General features: G+C 42.1%; 1 protein-coding gene across 1 annotated transcript in view; it reads right to left on the bottom strand.

The window, feature by feature from the left end:
- The window catches only part of ttll7 (tubulin tyrosine ligase-like family, member 7), a 243320-nt gene that overhangs the window by 109711 nt on the left and 109887 nt on the right, over nucleotides 1-23722 (bottom strand). The window contains exons 7-8 of the mRNA XM_034179159.1: nucleotides 22871-22944; nucleotides 11870-12005 (exon numbers count right to left, since the gene is read on the bottom strand). Of these exons, the coding sequence (XP_034035050.1) occupies nucleotides 11870-12005; nucleotides 22871-22944 (210 nt within the window). The remainder of the gene's footprint in view (nucleotides 1-11869; nucleotides 12006-22870; nucleotides 22945-23722) is intronic.

Raw genomic sequence — 23722 nt, 5'->3', positions numbered from 1 at the left:
AAGAAACACAAGATGAGTGTCAGTGTCCCTCAGTCTGGGATTCCATGCAAGATTTCACTTTGTGGGGTAACAATGATTCTGAGAAAGCTCAGAACTACACAGGAGGACCTGGTCAATGACCTGAAGAGAGCTGGGACCACAGTCACAAAGATTACAGTAATAACACATGATGCTGTCATGGTTTAAAATCCTGCAGGGCAGCAAGGTCCCCTTGCTCAAGCCAGCACATGTCCAGGCCCCTTTGAAGTTCACCAGTGACCATCTGGATGATCCAAAGGAGGCATGGGAGAAGGTCATGTGGTCAGATGAGACCAAAATAGAGCTTTTTGGAATCAACTCCACTTACCATGTTTAGAGGATGAGAACAACCCCAAGAAAACCATCCCAACCGTGAAGCATGGGGTGGAAACATCATACTCTGGTGGTGCTCTTCTGCAAAGGGGACAGGATGACTGCACCGTATTGAAGGGAGGATGGATGGGGTCATGTATTGCAAGATTTTGGCAAACAACCTCCTTCCCTCAGTAAGAGCATTGAAGATGGGTCATGGATGGGCCTTCCAGCATGACAATGACCCCAAACACACAGCCAGGGCAACTAAGGAGGGGCTCCGTCAGAAGCATTTCAAGGGCCTGGAGTGGCCTTGCCAGTCTCCAGACCCGAACTCAATAGAAAATCTTTGGAGCGAGCTAAAACTCCAAACCTGAAAGATTTGGAGAAGATCTGTATGGAGGAGTGGATCAAAATCCCTGTTGCAGTGTGTGAAAACTTGGTCAAGAACTACAGGAAATGTCTGACCTCTGCAATGGCAGACAAATGTTTCTGTACCAATTGTTAAGCTCGGTTTTTCTAGGGGGTCAAATACTTATTTTATGCAATAAAATGCAAATTAATTATTTAAAAATCATACAATGTGATTTAATAGATTTTTTTTAGATTCTGTCTCTCACAGTTGAAGTGTACCTACGATACAAATTACAGACATCTCCATTCTTTGTAGGTGGGAAAACCTGCAAAACTGACAGGGGGTCAAATACTTATTTTCCCCACTGTATGTGCAACTATTACCAGTGTTGTTGTTTGCCTTCCAGCTACGCCCATCTGAGCGGGGTCACCACAACAAAGCCAGCATAGATCCACATTGGGATTTGGCACAAGTTTCACTCTGAATGCCCTTCCTGATGTAACTCGTTTTACCTGGAGAAACACATACAACCCCTGGTCTTCCGAAGACATCTCCCATCCAAGTACTAACCAGGACCCACTCTGCTTAGCTTCTGAGATCTGGCAGGACCAGGCTTATACAGAACAGACTGGCGTACATGCAACTATTAATACCTAAGATAATTAGTAAGCTCCCCCAGTGACCCTTAACTGAAGTAAACAGGTAGAAAATGAATGATAGTAAGCTTGAGTCTTGCACAGCTGTCCGTTGCAATACTGCGATACAGATGTAGGTAGTAACTTCTTTGTACAAATATGTCTTAAACTGTATATAGTCCAGACAAAAGCTGTTACGTCCTTCACCTTTTGAGGGCACAGTTCAAACTCAAAGTTCAGGTGTGAAACTGCTGGTGATAAGGATCTATTTCTCGTGTCCCTTTAAGAGGCATCACAGGTTTTTGGTGAAAAATCACAATGAGCCTGTCATATGCTTAAGTTCCTGCCAATATCCAGCAACTTGGCACAGCCATTGAAGAGGAGTGGACCAACATTCCACAGGCCACAATTGACAACCTGATCAACTCTATGCAAAGGAGATGTGTTGCACTGCATGAGGCAAATGGTGGTCACAGCAGATACTGACTGGTATCCCCCCCAATAAAACAAAACTGCACCTTTCAGAGTGGCCTTTTATTGTGGGCAGTCTAAGGCACACCTGTGCACTAATCATGGTGTCTAATCAGCATCTTGATATGGCACACCTGTGAGGTGGGATGGATTACACCGCCAACCCGTTCACATTTCTAACCGTTTTTCCCCACTCGGCGACACACCCACCGAGGATCAAACTCTGGTTATTGGCGACTCTGTTTTGAGAAATGTGAAGTTAGTGGCACCAGCAACCATAGTCAATTGTCTTCCGGGGGCCAGAGCAGGAGACATTGAAGGAAATTTGAAACTGCTGGCTAAGGCTAAACGTAAATTTGGTAAGATTGTAATTCACGTCGGCAGTAATGACACCCGGTTACGCCAATCGGAGGTCACTAACATTAACATTGAATCGGTGTGTAACTTTGCAAAAACAATGTCGGACTCTGTAGTTTTCTCTGGGCCCCTCCCCAATCGGACCGGGAGTGACATGTTTAGCCGCATGTTCTCCTTGAATTGCTGGCTGTCTGAGTGGTGTCCAAAAAATGAGATGGGCTTCATAGATAATTGGCAAAGCTTCTGGGGAAAACCTGGTCTTGTTAGGAGAGATGGCATCCATCCCACTTTGGATGGAGCAGCTCTCATTTCTAGAAATCTGGCCAATTTTATTAAACCCTCCAAACCGTGACTATCCAGGGTTGGGACCAGGAAGCAGAGTTGTAGTCTTACACACCTCTCTGCAGTTTCTCTCCCCCTGCCATCCCCTCATTACCCCATCCCCGTAGAGACGGTGCCTGCTCCCAGACCACCAATAACCAGCAAAAATCTATTTAAGCATAAAAATTCAAAAAGAAAAAATAATATAGCACCTTCAACTGCACCACAGACTAAAACAGTTAAATGTGGTCTATTAAACATTAGATCTCTGTCTTCTAAGTCCCTGTTAGTAAATGATATAATAATTGATCAACATATTGATTTATTCTGTCTTATAGAAACCTGGTTACAGCAGGATGAACATGTTAGTTTAAATGAGTCAACACCCCCGAGTCACACTAACTGCCAGAACGCTCGTAGCACGGGCCGAGGCGGAGGATTAGCAGCAGTCTTCCATTCCAGCTTATTAATTAATCAAAAACCCAGACAGAGCTTTAATTCATTTGAAAGCTTGACTCTTAGTCTTGTCCATCCAAATTGGAAGTCCCAAAAAACAATTTTATTTGTTGTTATCTATCGTCCACCTGGTCATTACTGTGAGTTTCTCTGTGAATTTTCAGACCTTTTGTCTAACTTAGTGCTTAGCTCAGATAAGATAATTATAGTGGGCGATTTTAACATCCACACAGATGCTGAGAATGACAGCCTCAACACTGCATTTAATCTATTATTAGACTCAATTGGCTTTGCTCAAAATGTAAATGAGTCCACCCACCACTTTAATCATATCTTAGATCTTGTTCTGACTTATGGTATGGAAATTGAAGACTTAACAGTATTCCCTGAAAACTCCCTTCTGTCTGATCATTTCTTAATAACATTTACATTTACTCTGATGGACTACCCAGCAGTGGGGAATAAGTTTCATTACACTAGAAGTCTTTCAGAAAGCGCTGTAACTAGGTTTAAGGATATGATTCTGTTGTGTGGGCCGCTGAAGAGGAGGTACTGCTGGCCCACCACCACCAGAGGGCGCCCTGCCTGGAGTGCGGGCTCCAGGCACCAGAGGGCGCCGCCGCCTCACGTGAGCAGCTACGGTGACAGCTGTCACCCATCACCTGAGACAGCTGACAGCAATCATCTGTGGGGTATATCAGCAGGACGGCACCTCCACCTCATTGCCGAGATATCGTTTCTACCTACGAGGTAACGTATCAAAGCTGACGGAGTGTATCCTTTTGGATTAGTGTATAGCTTGTGGATTACTGTTCCAACGAGAGGTGGAGGTAACTTCCCTGCTGTTCGGAGTCTTGGGTGCAAACGCGCCCCCATCTAACTGTTCTTTGTTCCTCGCCAGCAGTACCAGGTCCGACACGCGGAGGCAGTGGCCACCTGGGAGTTCGGGACTTGGCGGCTCCAGTATTTCCGGGGTCCTGTGGCGGAGGAAGCCGTGTGGTTCGGGTCTTACCTTGGAGAGGCGTCTCCTATCTTCGAGCCTGCCCACACGACACTTTTGTGAATTGACTGTTGTCCATTTCGTGATTGGTTGTATTCGTTGTGCACGTTCACAACAGTAAAGCCTTGTTATTTGACTTTCTCCATTGTCCGTTCATTTGCGCCCCCTGTTGTGGGTCCGTGTACTTACACTTTCCCAACAGATTCCTTCTTTATGTTCTCTAATGCCATATACCAACACAGTGCAGAGTAGCTACCTAAACTCTGTAAGTGAGATAGAGTATCTCGTCAATAGTTTTACATCCTCATTGAAGACAACTTTGGATGCTGTAGCTCCTCTGAAAAAGAGAGCTTTAAATCAGAAGTGCCTGACTCCGTGGTATAACTCACAAACTCGCAGCTTAAAGCAGATAACCCGTAAGTTGGAGAGGAAATGGCGTCTCACTAATTTAGAAGATCTTCACTTAGCCTGGAAAAAGAGTCTGTTGCTCTATAAAAAAGCCCTCCGTAAAGCTAGGACATCTTACTACTCATCACTAATTGAAGAAAATAAGAACAACCCCAGGTTTCTTTTCAGCACTGTAGCCAGGCTGACAAAGAGTCAGAGCTCTATTGAGCCGAGTATTCCTTTAACTTTAACTAGTAATGACTTCATGACTTTCTTTGCTAATAAAATTTTAACTATTAGAGAAAAAATTACTCATAACCATCCCAAAGACGTATCGCTATCTTTGGCTGCTTTCAGTGATGCCTGTTGTGTGGGCCGCTGAAGAGAAGGTACTGCTGGCCCACCACCACCAGATGGCGCCCTGCTTGGAGTGCGGGCTTCGCTAACTAACTGATCATCTGCAGAGGAATGGTCTATTTGAAGAGTTTCAGTCAGGTTTTAGAATTCATCATAGTACAGAAACAGCATTAGTGAAGGTTACAAATGATCTTCTTATGGCCTCAGACAGTGGACTCATCTCTGTGCTTGTTCTGTTAGACCTCAGTGCTGCTTTTGATACTGTTGACCATAAAATTTTATTACAGAGATTAGAGCATGCCATAGGTATTAAAGGCACTGCGCTGCGGTGGTTTGAATCATATTTATCTAATAGATTACAATTTGTTCATGTAAATGGGGAATCTTCTTCACAGACTAAGGTTAATTATGGAGTTCCACAAGGTTCTGTGCTAGGACCAATTTTATTCACTATATACATGCTTCCCTTAGGCAGTATTATTAGACGGCATTGCTTAAATTTTCATTGTTACGCAGATGATACCCAGCTTTATCTATCCATGAAGCCAGAGGACACACACCAATTAGCTAAACTGCAGGATTGTCTTACAGACATAAGGACATGGATGACCTCTAATTTCCTGCTTTTAAACTCAGATAAAACTGAAGTTATTGTACTTGGCCCCACAAATCTTAGAAACATGGTGTCTAACCAGATCCTTACTCTGGATGGCATTACCCTGACCTCTAGTAATACTGTGAGAAATCTTGGAGTCATTTTTGATCAGGATATGTCATTCAAAGCGCATATTAAACAAATATGTAAGACTGCTTTTTTGCATTTACGCAATATCTCTAAAATTAGAAAGGTCTTGTCTCAGAGTGATGCTGAAAAACTAATTCATGCATTTATTTCCTCTAGGCTGGACTATTGTAATTCATTATTATCAGGTTGTCCTAAAAGTTCCCTGAAAAGCCTTCAGTTAATTCAAAATGCTGCAGCTAGAGTACTAACGGGGACTAGAAGGAGAGAGCATATCTCACCCATACTGGCCTCTCTTCATTGGCTTCCTGTTAATTCTAGAATAGAATTTAAAATTCTTCTTCTTACTTATTAGGTTTTGAATAATCAGGTCCCATCTTATCTTAGGGACCTCATAGTACCATATCACCCCAATAGAGTGCTTCGCTCTCAGACTGCAGGCTTACTTATAGTTCCTAGGCTTTGTAAGAGTAGAATGGGAGGCAGAGCCTTCAGCTTTCAGGCTCCTCTCCTGTGGAACCAGCTCCCAATTCGGATCAGGGAGACAGACACCCTCTCTACTTTTAAGATTAGGCTTAAAACTTTCCTTTTTGCTAAAGCTTATAGTTAGGGCTGGATCAGGTGACCCTGAACCATCCCTTAGTTATGCTGCTATAGACTTAGACTGCTGGGGGGTTCCCATGATGCAATGAGTGTTTCTTTCTTTCTTTCTCTTTTTGCTCTGTATGCACCACTCTGCATTTAATCATTAGTGATTGATCTCTGCTCTCTTCCACAGCATGTCTTTTTCCTGATTCTCTCCCCTCAGCCCCGACCAGTCCCAGCAGAAGACTGCCCCTCCCTGAGCCTGGTTCTGCTGGAGGTTTCTTCCTGTTAAAAGGGAGTTTTTCCTTCCCACTGTCGCCAAGTGCTTGCTCACAGGGGGTCGTTTTGACCGTTGGGGTTTTTACGTAATTATTGTATGGCCTTGCCTTGCAGTGTGGGGCGCCTTGGGGCAGCTGTTTGTTGTGATTTGGCGCTATATAAATAAAATTGATTGGTTGATTGATTATCTCAGCAAAGGAGAAGTGCTCACTATCACAGATTTAGACTGGTTTGTGAACAATATTTGAGGGAAATGGTGATATTGTGTATGTGGAAAAAGTTTTAGATCTTTGAGTTCATCTCATACAAAATGGGAGCAAAACCAAAAGTGTTGCATTTATATTTCTGTTGAGTGTAGAAGGAAAAATGTCTATGAATATATGTCTGACAATAATTCATTCATTTTCTATATCCACTTATCAGCATATATTTTGTAATTTTCTGGATTTTTTTTTTTTAAGATTCTGTCTCTCACAGTTGAAGTGTACCTACGATAAAAATTACCGACCTCTCCATTCTTTGTAGGTAGGAAAACCTGCAAAACTGACAGGGGGACAAATAGTTATTTTCCCCACTGTACATTAAAAATTACCATCTGAGCAAGGTGTGAATTGCTCACTGTGCTATGAACACTTCTAACGAAAAGCAACAAATGCCCCTATACAGAGGGCATGAGGCGTTAGTTGGGTTAAAACTGTGAATCATACAAGTATGCTACAGCCTTCACAGTTACCAGATCTTAGACCAGTTGAACACCTGTCTGAGATTTTAAACCAGTGTTTTAGATGACACTCTGCACCACCATCACTATATCTTAAAATGAGGCAATATACCACCATCACTATATCTTAAAATGAGGCAATATCTTTAGGAAGAAGAGCATTCCATCCATCCAGCAGCCATAGGGCATGAAGCAGGACACGCCATGGACATGATGCCAGTCTGGGCATCATGTCCATGGCAGGGCCACAGGCTGGCGTCATGTCCATGGCCGGGCCACAGACTGGCGTCATGTCCATGGCAGGGCCACAGACTGGAGTCATGTCCATGGCAGGGCCACAGTCTGGGCATCATGTCCATGGCAGGGCCACAGACTGGCGTCATGTCCATGGCAAGCCCACAGACTGGTGTCATGTCCATGGCATGGCCACAGACTGGCATCACGTCCATGGCAGGGCCACAGACTGGTGTTATGTCCATGGCAGGGCCACAGACGTGTCATTTCCATGGCCGGGCCACAGACTGGCGTCATGTCCATGGCCGGACCACAGACTGGCATCATGTCCATGGCCGGGCCACAGACTGGCGTCATGTCCATGGCAGGGCCACAGACAGACAAACAAATACAGTCAGCACCTCCAAAACTGACACCATGGCCGTCTGCCAGAAAACAGTGGCTTGTCCTCTCTGGGTCAGGGGAGAGTTATTGCCCTAAGTGGAGATCAACAGACAGATTGGCGCTGTGTCTGATGTTTTACAGACAATGTACTAATTGACCTAACCTGCATATCTTTGGAAGTGGGAGGAAGCAGGAGCACCTGGAGAGAACCCAAGTGAACTGCACACAGAAAGCTCCAGGTGGGAAGCAATCCCACAACCTTCTTGCTGTGAGACAACAGTGTTACCTACTAAGCCACCTTGCCACCTGTGTGACGATAAAGTTTGTCACAAATAATACTATGATTTATGAATAAAGTTCTTGTTATTGTAAATTAATTTTGAACTTATATGCTGAATAAATAATAAATCCAGTTGTCACTCATGATCATATTATTAGATCACAAGCCCTGGTGCATACTTTATTCTTATTATCGTCATTGCTTTGTGCTTTAAATGAGATCCATATCTCAAGAAACTTTGTTCAGTTGGCAGTTACAACTACACCTCCTCTATGAATGACATTTTAAGTGACTCTTAAAAGAATAATGTCTTTAAAAAAAAAACTATCACGAGTTACAGGCTATTGTAACTATGGTTCATTTCCAAAACCTGCAACAATTGCCGCTCCTGCCTTTGTTTCATATGCATAGAATATCAGCACTGTTACTCAAAATATTAATTTTCATAATTTATTCGCATTGTCCAACAGCCAAAAAAAAAAAACAAAAAACAAAAAAACAAACAACCAAAAAAAAAACCCAACAACAAAAAACAGTCAAATATCCCACAATATCTCCTTCTATAGTCTTTTTCCCAACCAAATATGAATATTTAACCAGGGCTGAAGAAAAAAACATAGGATTTTTTTCATATGGCAAATAATCAGAATTCTCAGAATTATTTTAACAATAACAATAAGAAGAAGAAGAAGAAGAAGGAAGAAGAAGAAGAAGAAAGAAGAAGAATTCTTAATATTATTATTAAACCAGATCATAATAGTTAAAAAAAAGTTGTTTTCCAAAGCACCAAGACTTTTCTATTATAATTTCAGATCCTTTCTGTTTTTTTTTTACTTTAATTCTCCATGTTCATCACTCCTCTTGCTTCCTCTGGGTCTCTCCTTTAAAGGAGTAAAGAACTCCACTTTGCAAAATCTCTCTGCATCTTAAAGAATAACACAAATAAGAATAAGATCAACTTTCTTAATCCCGAAGGAAATTATTTTGTGATTGTATGGAACAGTGACAGTAAACAGTGAACTTTTTCTGAAGACATCTGCATAAGATGATTTTGTCGCTATTAATAAATATCGACAAAGTTGATCTGAAACTTCCTGTTACAACTTCAACATGCATGATATGTGCAGTCACTACATCTGCACATATCTAATAGCACTGCCACACATTTCTGTAAGTGTTTATGTCAATTCAAATTTACAGAGCTACAAATACAGTATATTCGGAAAATATTCACAGCACTTCCACTTTTTCACAATTTTTGTTACAGCCTTACTCTAAAATGGATTAAATAAATTTTTTTCCTCAAAATTATATACATAATACCCCATAATGACAGTGTGAAAAAAGGTTTGTTTGTTTTTTGTTTTGTTTTTTCTTTTTTTTTTTAGATTTTTGCAAATTAGTTAAAAAAAAAAAACTATGGAATCACATGGACTTAAGTATTCACAGCCTTTGCCATGAAGCTCAAAATTGAGCTCAAGTGCCTCCTGTTTCCACTGATCATCCAGCTTAAATGGAGTCCACCTGGGGTAAATTCAGTTGATTGGACATGATCTGGAAAAGCACACACCTGTCTACTTATAAGGTCCCACAGTTGACAGTGAATGTCAGAGCACAAACCAAGCATGAACTCAAGCATGAATTGTCTGTAGACCTCCAAGACAGGATTGTCTCAAGGCACAAATCTGGGGAAGGGTACAGAAACACTTCTGTTGCTTTGAAGGTCCTAATGAGCACAGTGACCTCCATCATCCATAAATGGAAGACGTTGAGATCCACCAGGACTATGGCATTCCAGAAGGATAACCATCTGAAAATGACTGTGCACGATACTCTCCATCCAACCTCATGGAGCTTGAGAGGTGCTACAAAGAGGAATGGGCAAGTTGCCCAAAGACAGGTGCACCAAGCTTGTAGCATCATATTCAAGAAGACTTGAGGCTGTAATTGCTGCAAAACATGCATCAAAGTATTGCACAAAGGCTGTGAATACAAAAAAAAAAAAAAAAAATTACAAAAATCTTTTTCATGTTGTGATTATGGGGTGTTGGGAGTAGAGGTTTGAGGGGGAAAATAAATTAATCCATTTTGGAATAAGGTTGTAACATAACAAAATGTGGAAAAAGTGAAGTGCTATGAATACTTTCCGGATGCACAGTCCCCTATTCAGGAAAGAAATTCTGGTTAAATATTCACATAGTATAATTTGGTGAAAAAAACAAGACTATAGAAGGAGGTGTTGTGGGATATTCTGCAGGGGTGTTGGCCAAGCGATTAAGTTTGCTTGCTTTCAGTGCGGAAGCTTCCCAGTTCAAGGCCACCCCTGGCAACTCTCTGTGGAATGTGGACTTGCATCAGGAAGGGCATCCAGCGTAAAACCTGTGCCAAATCAACATGTAGGTCCACCTCCCAAGCACTACTGTGCTTGGGACTCTGACAAGGGAGGTCACATCTCCTCCTCTGTCCTCTATCTCCTATCTCTGCTCCAACCTTCAAAGTCCCTACTTCACCGGACTGTAAATTCTTCAAACTATATTTAGATTAACCATGGAATTGATCAGCTGGTCTCTGAATGCTACTGACGCCATTTTTTGAACAAGGAAATCAGGCTGGGGGACCCTGCATGACCAGATGGAACCTACCATGCGGGCTATGTTCTCGATACTTGTGAGAAGTGGAGCACTGCATCCTTGGTACCACTCTCTGTGGAGGACATCAAAGACTTATTTATATTTGGTTTTACTGTGGGAGGGCTTGTGCTTATTGGTTTATGTGCTGCCCTGACCTACCGGAGAATTGGCAAGACGGCTGCTACTGGAACCACGACCCCTCACCTGTCCGTCATGATTAATGAGTTGGGCAAGGTGATACAGTCTCAGAGTGTGTTAACCCTTAAACTAAGATGTAAGTTGGATAACATCTCGGAGCAAATGTACAACTTGCAAAGGAAGATGTCGGAGAACAGGGAATACTCATAAATTGGATTTTGGTCGGTCAGAGGAGTTACAAATGTGTTTCTCTGCTCAACCCTAAACATGGCAGGCTTATCAGCCTCTGAAGGTCAAACGCCCCGCTGTTTTCCTCCAGAAGAACGTCTACGGCCTTGGTGAACCATTCAGCTGCTCTCTTATCTTCTGCCCTCCCCTACATTATGCACACACTGACAGAAACTGATACAAACTCATCTGACTGAAACAAACTCATCTCATCTCATCTGCACACATGACACATGCCCCCCCATCTGCCACTCCCCCCGAGCTTGCAGCTGCGTGGGATACTGCTGAGGCTCCCCACACTCAGACTGCCTCAATTCGGATGACGGACTGTCTTAACGTTTAGAATACATAAACAATCAAATGTATATGTATGGTTGTTTTAATTCTGATATGTGCCATTATTACATTCAACTTGTAATAATTGTGGATTCTATTTTTGTCTGTGGTGACTGGGTGTGAAGAAATTTCATTGCACTTGTTGTAATCACAATAAATTATCTATCTACTATCTCTGATCTGCTATGGCGATCCCAAGTGAAAACAAGGGAGAAGCCAAAGAAACTCATTTACTTACTTTTGGGGGGGGCATCAAGGAAAATATAAGGGAAAGTGAGACGCTAAATAGAGACAAACAAAAACAGCATTGTTGTGTGGGATTTGACTCTTCTTTAAAAGCTCATGGACCACACAGTAAACATTTTAAACTGAATGACAGCGGAAAAGTGAGGCACATAACGGAAGAAGGACATGTTGGCAGACATTCTAACAAATGTGAAGGACTGTGGTGCACGTTCTGCTTTGTTTGCACACCCTTGTTTGTCTCTGTGGGCAGAATGTTAACAGGAGAAACGTGTGTATGCGTTTCTGCAGGCTTTCTATGTGCATGTGTGTGCATAACGTGTGTTGGTCTCCACAGGTTTCTATCACAATGTGTATGTGTGTGTGCGTGCATGTGACAGTGTGCCACGGACGTACGTGCCTTCATTTGTTTCAGAGGATTATTCATTTCCTTTTGAAGTGAGGCAGCTCGCCCAGCGAGGAAGGTCTGAAAGGCGGCCGAGAGCAGGCTTTCATACTTCTCCAACAGCAGCTTGTCATCTGGGGGGTAAATACGTCTGCAGACCACAGAGACGCAACAAGAGAAGCAAGTCAGGGAGAAAGAAAGAAAGCAAGCAAGAAAAAAAACCCCATGAAAAACAAAAAGAAAAACCAGAAACCCCCCCAAAAAAACTGGGGGTGACAAAGGAGAAGGCGAGTAATGAAGTTGAGAATTTGGGTTCCGCAGACAATAAGACGTGCAGAAACAGAGACGAATGGAAGGAAGATGACATACTGAGTGAATATGAAAGAGGGAAGAAAGTAGGTGAAGAAAGGGAGGGGGTTTGCAAAGAGATAGAGAAAATTAGAGAGAGAAAGGAAAGTCACAAAGATGAAAAACGGGAGGAAAATGAAGGTTGAGTCGAAAAGATTAATGAAAGAAATGTAAGGAGCAAGTTAAAGAGAGGTCAACACAAAGCAGGTGAGAGAAATGTAGAAAAAAGAGCAAGTGAAAAAGGAATGCTCACAGATGGACAGGATTTCAAAGAGAGGTGTGAAACAGTGGCGAGACAAAAGAAAGGTAAGTGGCAGGAACAAGAAAAGAAAAATGAGGGCGGAGACTAGAAAGACAAAAGGGAGAGAGACAGACAGAAATATTAATGGTGGCCTTGAGTAAAGAAATCTATAAACTTCAGTCTTCACATGGCACAATGCATTAAAGCACAGCTGCTTCCCACACATGCACCTTCAGTGAGACGTGGACACACGCTCGCACTTGTCACTGTGCTTGCTAATGTGCCTATTCACACGATCCACATAGTTCTCTTCCCTCAAGACTAAACTAACAGTGCTCTGTGTTTATTTTAAGCCTAAGGAGAAAGGCAAAGTATAGACCTCCGCCTCGTTATCCTCATAACACATCTTCAAACTTCCTGTAAGTCATAGCTCCGGCCATTAAATCAAAACAATGCTGTTCTTTTAATCAAAATAAGCACTTTCCTGCACAAAGTGTAAAAACAGGGACAAAGTATTTCTGCACACTTTTTGGGACACAGACTGCTCCAAGGTTTTCCATTTGATTTAATGGGGAGTTAAAGGCTTCAACACAGAAGTACAGACCTCCTTTTGTAAACCCATGGATGAAAAGGTGAATGAGATATAACAGCAGATGGAAATTTAAATGTGCTATTTCTCTGAACTGTGGAAAATAGGGAAAATGTTGATGGAAGACCCAGAAGTGCAGGAAGTCACTAATGTTTCCAAGGCGGAAGCACATTTTAATAACGCCAAGCAAAGTTTAAATCAAATATACTTCTTCACCACTCAATTCTTCAATGTGTTGTTGTACCCTATACTAACTGTATATTGCTGAGACGTTGCAATAAGTATGAAGTATTTTACTACATTCCATTGATCTCAATCAGAAATTACTCAAGAGCAACTGGCCAGGTCCTGTTGGCTGATGATCAGATTAGCTTAATAAAATAAAAAAATGTCTTGAAATTAAATGAGAATAAAAACAAATTGGACACAAGATGGAAAAATGATAAATATCGCAATTTCTTGTTGCAATTATTCAACTATCACCTCAAGTGGATGCTTATGATTGTGCAGCATTATTTTCAGAGTTATATACAATTAAAAAAAATAATATACTCATTTTGCCAACTATTGTGTGTTAACAGATTCCAATCATGGGAAGAAAGAAAACACAGCCATATGTATTTGGACAGAGACCATTTTTGTCATTTCAGCCTCTATACACCACCACAGTGGATTTGAAGCAAATAAGATGTACTTGTAGACAGTTTTAATTCAAGGCATTTAATAAATACAAAATAATTCCTAAATTGTTAGTGAGTTTGGAATTACAGCTAGTTTTATTTATACACCCTCCATTTTCAGAAGCCATTAGCAATGGGACAATAGATTGACATGTAGAAAAATGGTCTGAAGTTGCATCCAAGTGTCAAATCAACTGTTGAGAGCTGTTCATTATCATTTTCAATATGATGGCCCAAAAAGCATTGATGCAAGTGAGGGAGGCCATAAATAGGCTAAAAATCAAAATTTAATGGAGTCTTCCATGCCCTAACGTCTATCTGTGGTGCAAATTTGGTGAGAATCTGTGAAGTAGTTTTGAACAAATCTTCAAATCCTATATAAAGTGAAATCTTGATCCAGAATCCGGATTCGGATCCAGATCACCTCCAAATTTTAATGGAGTCTTCGATGGCATAATATATATCCGTGGTGAAAATTTGGTGAGAATCTGTGGAGTAGTTTTGACATAATCCTTTAAAGCATATATAATGCGAATTCTTGATCCAGATTCTGTATCCGGATCACCTCCAAAATACGAGGTCTGTGAGAAAACTATCCGACCTTTTTATTTTTTTCAAAAACTATATGGATTTGAATCATATGCACTTGCATCAGACAAGCTTGAACCTTCGTGCGCATGCATGAGTTTTTCACGCCTGTCGGTTGCGTCATTCGCCTGTGGGCAGGCTTTGAGTGAGCACTGGTCCACCCCTCTCGTCGGATTTTTATTGTCAGGGAAATGGCTGAGAGGCTGCCGCTTTGCTCCATGAAATTTTTTTCAGAAACTGTTAGAGACAGCCACGGCGCACCGAGCGGCCATCAACAGGCTGGAACGACCAGATCATTTCTAAACTGAACGCTGTGTTGATCCGGGACATCGTGTGACTACCACAGAAATGGCAAGAGAGCTGGACATAGCACTTTTGCGGCACATTCCATTGTTACAGGAGATTTTGTAATGAAAGACTTGTGGAGGATTTCGCACGTTGGCACGGAGCTGATGCGCTCAACAAAAAAAACGCTCAACAAAAAAACACCTCCGTGTTGGAAACCATTCATAAGATTCAGATGGCTTTCGGTGGCTTTTCAGTCGAGTGAGTATCCGAGAAATTGTTTAACAGCTGGGCATGTACCAACCTGTCCTGTGAGACTTCCAACACGGAGGTGTTGTTTGTCCAGCAGCATGAGCGGCTGCATCCCGACGCGCAAATCCGTCCGCACGTCTTTCATTACAAAATCTCCTTTAACAGTGGAATGTGCCGATAAAGTGCTGATCCCGACCTCTTCTGAAACTTCTCTCCTAGTCACACGACGTCCTGCATCAACAGAGTCTTAAATTTGGAAGTGATCTGCTCGTTCCAGCCTGTCAATGGCCGCTCGGGGCTCGGTGCACCCTCCGCCGCTGGGGGCCGTTTTTAATCCAGTTTTAATGGTCCTTAATCTGTGTGATACCGATAGAATCTTCACCGGAAGCCATCTGAATCTTCCAAATGGTTTCCATCTGGCTGGCTGGCAGAGTTTCTGAAAAAATTTCATGGAACAAAGCGGCAGTCACTCCGCCATTCCTAAACAATAAAAATCCGACGAGGGGGGTGGACCATTGCTCACTCAAAGCCTGCCCACAGGCAAATGACGCAACCGACAGGCGTGAAAAAACTCACGCATGCGCACGAAGGTCCAAGCTTGTCTGATGCAAGCGCACATGATTCAAATCCATATAGTTTTTGAAAAAAATTAAAAGGTCGGATACTTTTCTAACAGACCTCGTATAATGAAGTATTCTATGGCCTAACATGCATCCGTGGTGAAAATGTGGTGAGAATCCACAAAGTAGTTTTGACATAATCCTTTAAAGCATATATACAATGAAATCTTGATCCAGAATCCTGATTCAGATCCAGATAACCTCCAAAATTTGATGGAGTCTTCCATGGCCTAATATGTGTCCATGGTGAAAATGTGGTGAGAATCCATGAAGTAGTTTTGACGTAATCCTTCAAAGACTATATAATGTAAATCTTGATCCAGTGTCCGGATTCAGATCACCTTGAAAATTTAATGGAGTCTTCTATGGCTTGATATGCATCTGTGGGGGAAAATCTCATCAAAATCTGTGCAGTAGGTTTGACATAAACCTGCTAACCATAATCCTTCAAAGCGTATGTAAAGTGAAACTTGATCCAGAATCCTGATCCGGATCAACTCCAAAATTTAAAGGGTTCTTCCTTGGCCTAATATCTATCTGTTGTGAAAATTTTGTCAAAATCTGTGCAGTAGTTTTGACATAATCCTGGTAACAGGCAGGCAGACAGACAGGCAAATAAATGCAGGTGATTTTATTACGTCCAACAAGGGCGTAATAAACCTATCAGACAAATACTGTAGGAGAAAGCTCATGAACTGCCAAACAACAATATGGTACAGCCTTAAAAAGAAAGAACGTACTGGTGAGCAAAGCAACACCAAATGACCTGTAACACCACTGAAGTGGATGAAGGCAGGGCAAACCACTCGTAACTCTCAAGAAGAATAGACTTTGCCGGAAAAAATTTTTTAAAAACCTGCCAAGTTCTGAAACAAGACTGTTTGGACAGACAATCACTGATGTGTCAGAATGATGGGAAGAGAAGAGCATGGAGAATGGTAAAATGGTAAATGGACTGCATTGATATAGTGCTTTTCCATCTCTAGACGCTCAAAGCGGTTTACACATCAATGCCTCACATTCACCCCGATGTGAGGCTGCTGCCATACAAGGCGCCCACTACACACCGGGAGCAACTAGGGGATTAAGGACCTTGACCAAGGGCCCTTAGGGATTTTCCGGTCAGGCTGGGATTTGAACCGAGGTTCCTCTGGTCTCAAGCTCAACACTTGAACCACTAAACCAGGAGAAGAAAGGGAAAGTGTGGCTGCCAATGGAACCAGGTCAGTGGTGTTTACTGATGACATGACTGTTGATGGGAGGAGCAGAATGAAGTGTATAGGGTTACGCTATCTGGTTGGATGCAGCCAAATGCTGCCAAACTAATAAAAATGTACTTCACAGCACATAATGATAATGACCCTAAAACATACTGCCAAAGCAAATCAAGACTTCTCAAGCCAAATAAATTGAAAATTCTTCATGTTTCTAACTTTCTGAAGACAAAACAGAAGGCAGTAAGACCCACAAACAAGAAGTAATTGATGGTGCCTACAGGAAAGGTCTGGATAAGTATCTCAAGGAGGGAAACTCAAAGTCAGCATTTGGTTATGTCCATGTTTTTGTACAATCCTTATGGCCCAGTCACACAGCACACGCAATAGCTGAACAAAGGAAAAAAGTCACAAATCATTGAGAAAAAGTGGATGAATGAGCCTGCACTTCTCCCATCACCGAAAATCCTGCGAGTCCCGAGCACATAAAAGAACGAAACAAAACCAAAACTAACAAAAGAAAAACAAAGCAAACGGTGACCTTGATGCTTTTGAACAAAATCAAAATGAAACATTCATAATGACGTGATTTGACAGCGGGTATCAGAACTAGTGCCAGCCTGTGCTCATTTCTGCAGCCAGCCTGTGCTGTCCACAGCACTCGCAGGCATGAGATCTGGTTGTCTTGACAACAGTTTTGTCTTCACAACACCGTGTGTGCACACGCACATCCCAGCTACAAACTGCCACAAACGGCATCCGAACGTGCGCACAGCCTCTCCAGCCACAGACGGCTGGAACGTGCGTAAATAGTTAAAGTACTTCGTAAAACGCTGTTGCCGTTGTTGTTTCTGTATGACAAGGTTGCTTTTCAACCCACAGATGGATGAGTCACATTCAGCTCATCGGATCTTTAGGTATTGATCCGCTCAGATATCATCAATATTCATGCAAGAAGTTGGACCTGGCAGGTTGGACAATGGTGGATGACATTCAAACAGAATGCTGACGGTACAGGAACTACGCAAATGATGAGGAACCGTCAAGACAGAAAGCAAAACGGAATACGGACGAACTGAAGTTGTCATTGGGATTCGTTTACATTTTTCAACAGTTTGAAAATGATGATGATGATTAAACGATGTCTCCTAAAGTCAATGCAAGTCCAGATTTCTTGTTTTGTTTTGGCTTCGGTGTCCTTTGTTAGTGCTGTGTAACCAGGGTTTAATATTTATAATTCTAATCCAATTACATTTTTTCCACAAATCTGATTGGTTAAATGTGTGAGATTTCAGACCATATAATATTGGGATAACGGTGGCAAAAATATTCAACCGTTTCACATTTGGGTGTATTACTCCGCCCCCTGACCAATGTTCTAACGAGATGTCGTTCCTGTCGACAGGCCAGCCCTCCGCACAACTGCACATGCACAATATTGTCGGGATGTGGAACTGTTGATTTATGCAACAAGACACACAATTCGACAGGTCACCGGCTGTACGCGCTGCTATGCAGATGTCATAAAGGCGCTGTTAGCTGAGAGCGAGAACAAGTCGCATACTGCCACTGCCGCTGCTGAAATGGGTGAATTTAAGCTACCACACGAAAGTATTGATGTGGATTCTGACACAGAATTACCATTTCACATTTGATGGACTTTCACATTTGATGGATTACTCCGTGCCCTGACTGCTGTTGGAGCGACGCTGCCTCATGGTAAGCCTCGCTGACCGAATTACCTACAGAAAAATAAACCATGCAAACGATGGAACTGGCTTAGAATGGGGTCGTTCATGTTGTTATAAGGTCACAAATATCCGCTTTACTGGCGACGTGTTTTAATGGCTCCGTTAACGCGTTGCCGGTAAAGCTTAATATGCGACTGTATAACCAGCATGAATGTCCGCAAATCATCAGACACAAGCAGCTTATTCCCAAATTATGATAATGTGTCCAGTTACATTTGGCATCTGAAAATAGAGAGACTGTGTGTAAAAATGTCTGTTACTCCTTAATTGTTAATGTGATATTTTTCTAAATCCTTTGATTTAAAGGTGAGGGGTGGTGCCCAAGTGGATAGTGCGCTTAGTTTCAGTGCAGAAGGTTCCTGGTTCAAACCCCACCCCGCCACATTTCGCCATGTAATGTGGAGTTGCGTAAGGAAGGGCATCTGGCATAAACTTTCTGTGTAGGCTCTCAGTTGTCCAGGTGGTTTCCATAGTAGAGAAGCTTGAATCTTTGACTGGACTGGGTTGCTTGACGCGAGAACGTTTCGCTTCAAATCGCAGAAGCTTTCTCAGCTAAAATTCTTGCTCTGGAGTTTTAAACCTAACCAGACCCCTCCTACCAAGAGGCAGACTGCTATAGGCTAGTGACTAATCAATAGCTCTAATTAGCACCTACTGTGCTCTAGTTAGCACCATGACCTTCTTGCTGTGAGGCAACAGTGCTAACCACTAAGCCACCGTGATGCGTCCTTGGACTTCCTTTACATCAATAATTAACAAACAGAAACAGTGTGGTACTGTATGTTAAATCTGTCTAGAGAAGGCGGTTCTCAAAATCTGGGTGGCCATGCAAGAAGGACACCGTGATTGGAGAAACTTGGCATATTACAACTTTTGTCTATTGCATTCCCAATTACATTCATGGTGGAGAGGAAGAAAAAAAAACCCTTAAAAAGAAGTTACATAAGTTACAGTTACAGTTTACCAGAAAACATGTGGGAGACTTGGACCTTAACTTGATCTTTTTTCTTGAAACAAATTCCTTTTCTGCTCCACCATGAAGCTGTGATTGGTTATACAACAGATATGTTGCAATCTCTCCAATCACATCGGCAGAATTAATCGTTAATCAAAGGGGTAGAAATACTTTTATTTCTGTATATGAACACTTTTTTGTGATTGTTGGTACTGCTCAGTAACTTTAGACTTATTAATAAACATGCTGATCATCAGTGATCAAAATGAGGTATGTATGTGGGAAAAAATGTATTATGTATGTGGACAAAAATATAAACGCAATGCCTTTGTTTTTGCTTCCATTTTTTATGAGCTGAACTCAGAGCTCGAAAACATTTTCTAAATACACAAATGACTATTTCTCTGAAATACTGTTCGCAAATCTGTCTAAATCTGTGTTAGTGAGCACTTCTCCTTTGCCGAGATAATCCATCCCACCTCACAGGTGTAGCACATGAAGATGCTGATTAGACAGCATGATTATTGCACAGGTGTGCCATAGGCTGGGTAGTGTTTATAAAATAGGTAGCTAACATTTTTCAAGGGTGGCGATAAATTATGTAAAGTTTTTATTGAGTTTGAATGGGGTGTGAGTCCAGAATATTTTTAGAACTTTCGAGCCTGGACCTCAACATGTTTTAGAAGAAGAACTCAACCCTTTTATTTCCTGTTAGTTATGTAATTTTTAAACATTAATTTACTGGGTTAATATATTTATAAATTGTTTCGGTTCTTGTTATCATATACACACTATTATTATTAATATTATTATTTTAGGATGCCCACATATGAGAAGGCCAAAAGCCTGAAGCCACCAAAGAGGATCTCTCCCACTAAGGACTCATATCCATATGGAGACCGGTTTAGATGTGGGAGGAGTCGTACAGCCCCTCGTCGGAATTCCTTTGTCTGAGAAGTTGCTGAGAGACTGGCGCGTTGTTTGATCAAAATTTTTTCTAAACCTGTGAGACACATCGAAGTGGACACGGTTCGAAAAATTAAGCTGGTTTTCAGTGAAAATTTTAACGGCTGATGAGAGATTTTGAGGTGATTCTGTCGCTTTAAGGACTTCCCACGGTGCGAGACGTCGCTCAGCGCTCTCAGCCGCCGTCGTCAGCCTGTTTCAAGCTGAAAACCTCCACATTTCAGGCTCTATTGATCCAGGACGTCGTGAGAGAACAGAGAAGTTTCAGAAGAAGTCGGTTTCAGCATTTTATCCGGATATTCCACTGTTAAAGGAGATTTTTTTTAATGAAAGACGTGCGGATGGGTCCGCGCGTCGGGACACAGCCGCCGCGACGCTCCGCCACAGGAAAAACACCTCTGTTGAAAGCCTTAAGGACAAGTTGGAACATGTCCTGCCTGTTAAACAATTTCTCATATACTCACTCCACTGAAAGCCATCAAAAGCCGCCTGGATTTTACAAATGGTTATCAACACGGAGGTGTTTTTCCTGTGCCGCCGCACCGCGTCGGCTGCGTCCCGACGCGCGGATCCGTCCGCACGTCTTTCATTAAAAAAAATCTCCTTTAACAGTGGAATATCCGGATAAAATGCTGAAACCGACTTCTTCTGAAACTTCTCTGTTCTCTCACGACGTCCTGGATCAATAGAGCCTGAAATGTGGAGGTTTTCAGCTTGAACAGGCTGACGACGGCGGCTGAGAGCGCTGAGCGACGTCTCGCACCGTGCAAAGTCCTTAAAGCGACAGAATCACCTCAAAATCTCTCATCAGCCGTTAAAATTTTCACTGAAAACCAGCTTAATTTTTCGAACTGTGTCCACTACGATGTGTCTCACAGGTTTAGAAAAAATTTTGATCAAACAAAGCGCCAGTCTCTCAGCAACTTCTCAGACAAAGGAATTCCGACGAGGGGCTGGACGACTCCTCCCACAAGGAGTGCTCACAGGCGAATGACGTCACCGACTGGCGTGGAAAAACTCACGCATGCGCACGAGGGTTCAAGCATGTCTGACGTAAAAACATATGAATGAAATCCATATAGTTTTTGAAAAAATAAAAAGGACTGTTACTTTATTGACAGCCCTCGTATGTACACAGAAATGGTGTCATGTTTCCGGAACACTCCAATTCCAGAAACTGATAATGGTTCAGCTGCAAAGCACAAATCTGGAATATCCAGAAAACTTTCATCGCCGATTGTGTATCACTGTTTAATTTTCATCTATTTCTTAACATACTGTAATTTGTGTACTCTAACTTTTAGGGGTGCCAATAATTCTGTACAGGACTGTATGCATCTCAGTACTTAAAAAACCCACTAAAGAAAAAGATTGTTAGTTTAACCACGGCTGGTGACTGTTGTCATTTTTGAGGAGAAATTTCATATTTCTATGTGATTTATATCACTTTATGAATCCTTTCATTATGGCCACAATGTCATTTCAAGCCTTCACAACCCAACTGCTTGACAAGTACTACATGTAAAAGAGCAAAAAAAAAAAAAAAACTGGCTGCAACCAGATGAGTTTCTTTGTGAAGCCAAAGGGCCCTGGCATATCTGTATCTGATGCAAGTTTTATCTAATAGCTGAGTAAGGAGGTTCATTAACCCAACTCCTCTAATGAGGAACAGTGTGTTAATCAGACACTAGTGCTATGCCGGGACACCATTTGAATGCTAAGAGGTCTTTATTAGGAGTGCTCGAGACAGACCACAGCCTGTCTGATTGACTGTCTGGCTGCCTATCGGAAAAAAAAGAAAGAGGTGGCATCATTTTGTGCAGGCCGGGTCAGCACTCTGATTCCTCATTCAGTCGAATGATGAATCAAAAAGTCACTTATGCTCAGGAAGACATCAAGATAGGTGACTGTGCGAGCCAGTTGTGTGTGTGTGTGTGTGTGTGCGTGTGTGTGTGTGTGTATACGCGCAGTCTGACATGGGGACATGAAGCTGAAAGGAAAAGGAAAATCAAGGCATTGAAATGTGTGGATGTGAATGATGGATAAAGAGAAGGTGAAGAAAAGACACAGAAGGTGTAAAAGAGCATTAAAAATTTTAAAGGGACAAGTGGCAAATCAGAAGTTGCATTTCTGAGTCATGCTCTCAGGTGGATCTACTGTCTGTACTGTGTCTGTGAGGTGTATATTAAAATTTGACATGCTCCATCTCAGCTGAAGCTGGAGGAGAAAAGAAAAAAAGGTAGTGGAAAGAAAAGCTAGAAAATAGTGTTTATGCATATTCATTAACATTTCTGAAATATTGCAAAGAACGAATAACTGTATAAACATAATGTTTTTTTCCTGAAACAGGCTGCCAATTTTAATGATTTTGCATAACAATCAAAAAACACTTGGTATCTCTGCAGCAGCCTTATTTACTCTCCAGCAAGTTTGGCGGCCTACAGGTGAACCCGTAAATGTAAACAGAAGTGGCATTGGTGTAATGGGTGTAGGCTCCTCGAGGGACAGTGCCTCGTCCTTCCTGTACCTGTAGTTCCCCAGATGCTCCTTTTCATGCTCCTCCCTGGAAATCTGCTTGCGGACTTGTGCCAGTCGTTCTTTCTGTAAGGAGGAGGGAACCCCCCCCCCCAAAAAGCAGGAAATATTTCAGGTGAAAGTTACTGCCATCTCGACATCAATTCAGAATAGCAGCAAACTGAGCTCTTCAAAAAAGGAAAGGTAGCAACTACTCTCTTATGAATACATTATTAAAGCATAATTGTGGAGCTCAGTTGGCCAGTTTGACATGAAGCTGGCAGCAGGGGGTCTATTTCAGCACTGGTATTGCAGTATTGTTCAGCGCTGAGCAATGAGAGCTTACAATAGATTGAACCTGTTTTAGCACGTCAGCCATAACAGCAGTCAAAGATATAGCAGTGCCTTTTAAAAAAAAAAATTGAGCCTCTACACCATCCTTCCTCATTCCATTTGTTTACTGCCGTGGCTGAACAAAAGAAGGCTGGAGTCATAAAACCCTAGAAATTGCCACTTCCCTCAGTAGACAAGAAGACCTCCCAGGGTCGTGCATTTCAAAGACAAAATAATGTCTGTAAACGGAGAAAGAAGTGGCTTTTATCATTTCTTCTTTTATTATCACTCACCACCGAGTGCAAAAGGAGGACACTGGAATATGTTCCATCTGTCTGTCCATCAGTTCATTTGGATCATATAGATGAAGCACAGCGCACACGAGAGCACCGCGCTCATAGAGCACAAACCTCTGCCAATGCTGTTTTCAATTCTGCAAATTTTTACATTGGGGAAAAAAAAATTTCAAGGTCAAAGATCTGTTAGAAGTGGCTTTTATCATTTCTTCTTTTATTAAAATCAAATGTCCGCT

This window comes from Thalassophryne amazonica, chromosome 10 (genome assembly GCF_902500255.1).
Source record: "Thalassophryne amazonica chromosome 10, fThaAma1.1, whole genome shotgun sequence".
In the NCBI taxonomy this organism is placed as follows: domain Eukaryota; kingdom Metazoa; phylum Chordata; class Actinopteri; order Batrachoidiformes; family Batrachoididae; genus Thalassophryne; species Thalassophryne amazonica.
This window is presented reverse-complemented; position numbering and strand designations above follow the sequence as displayed.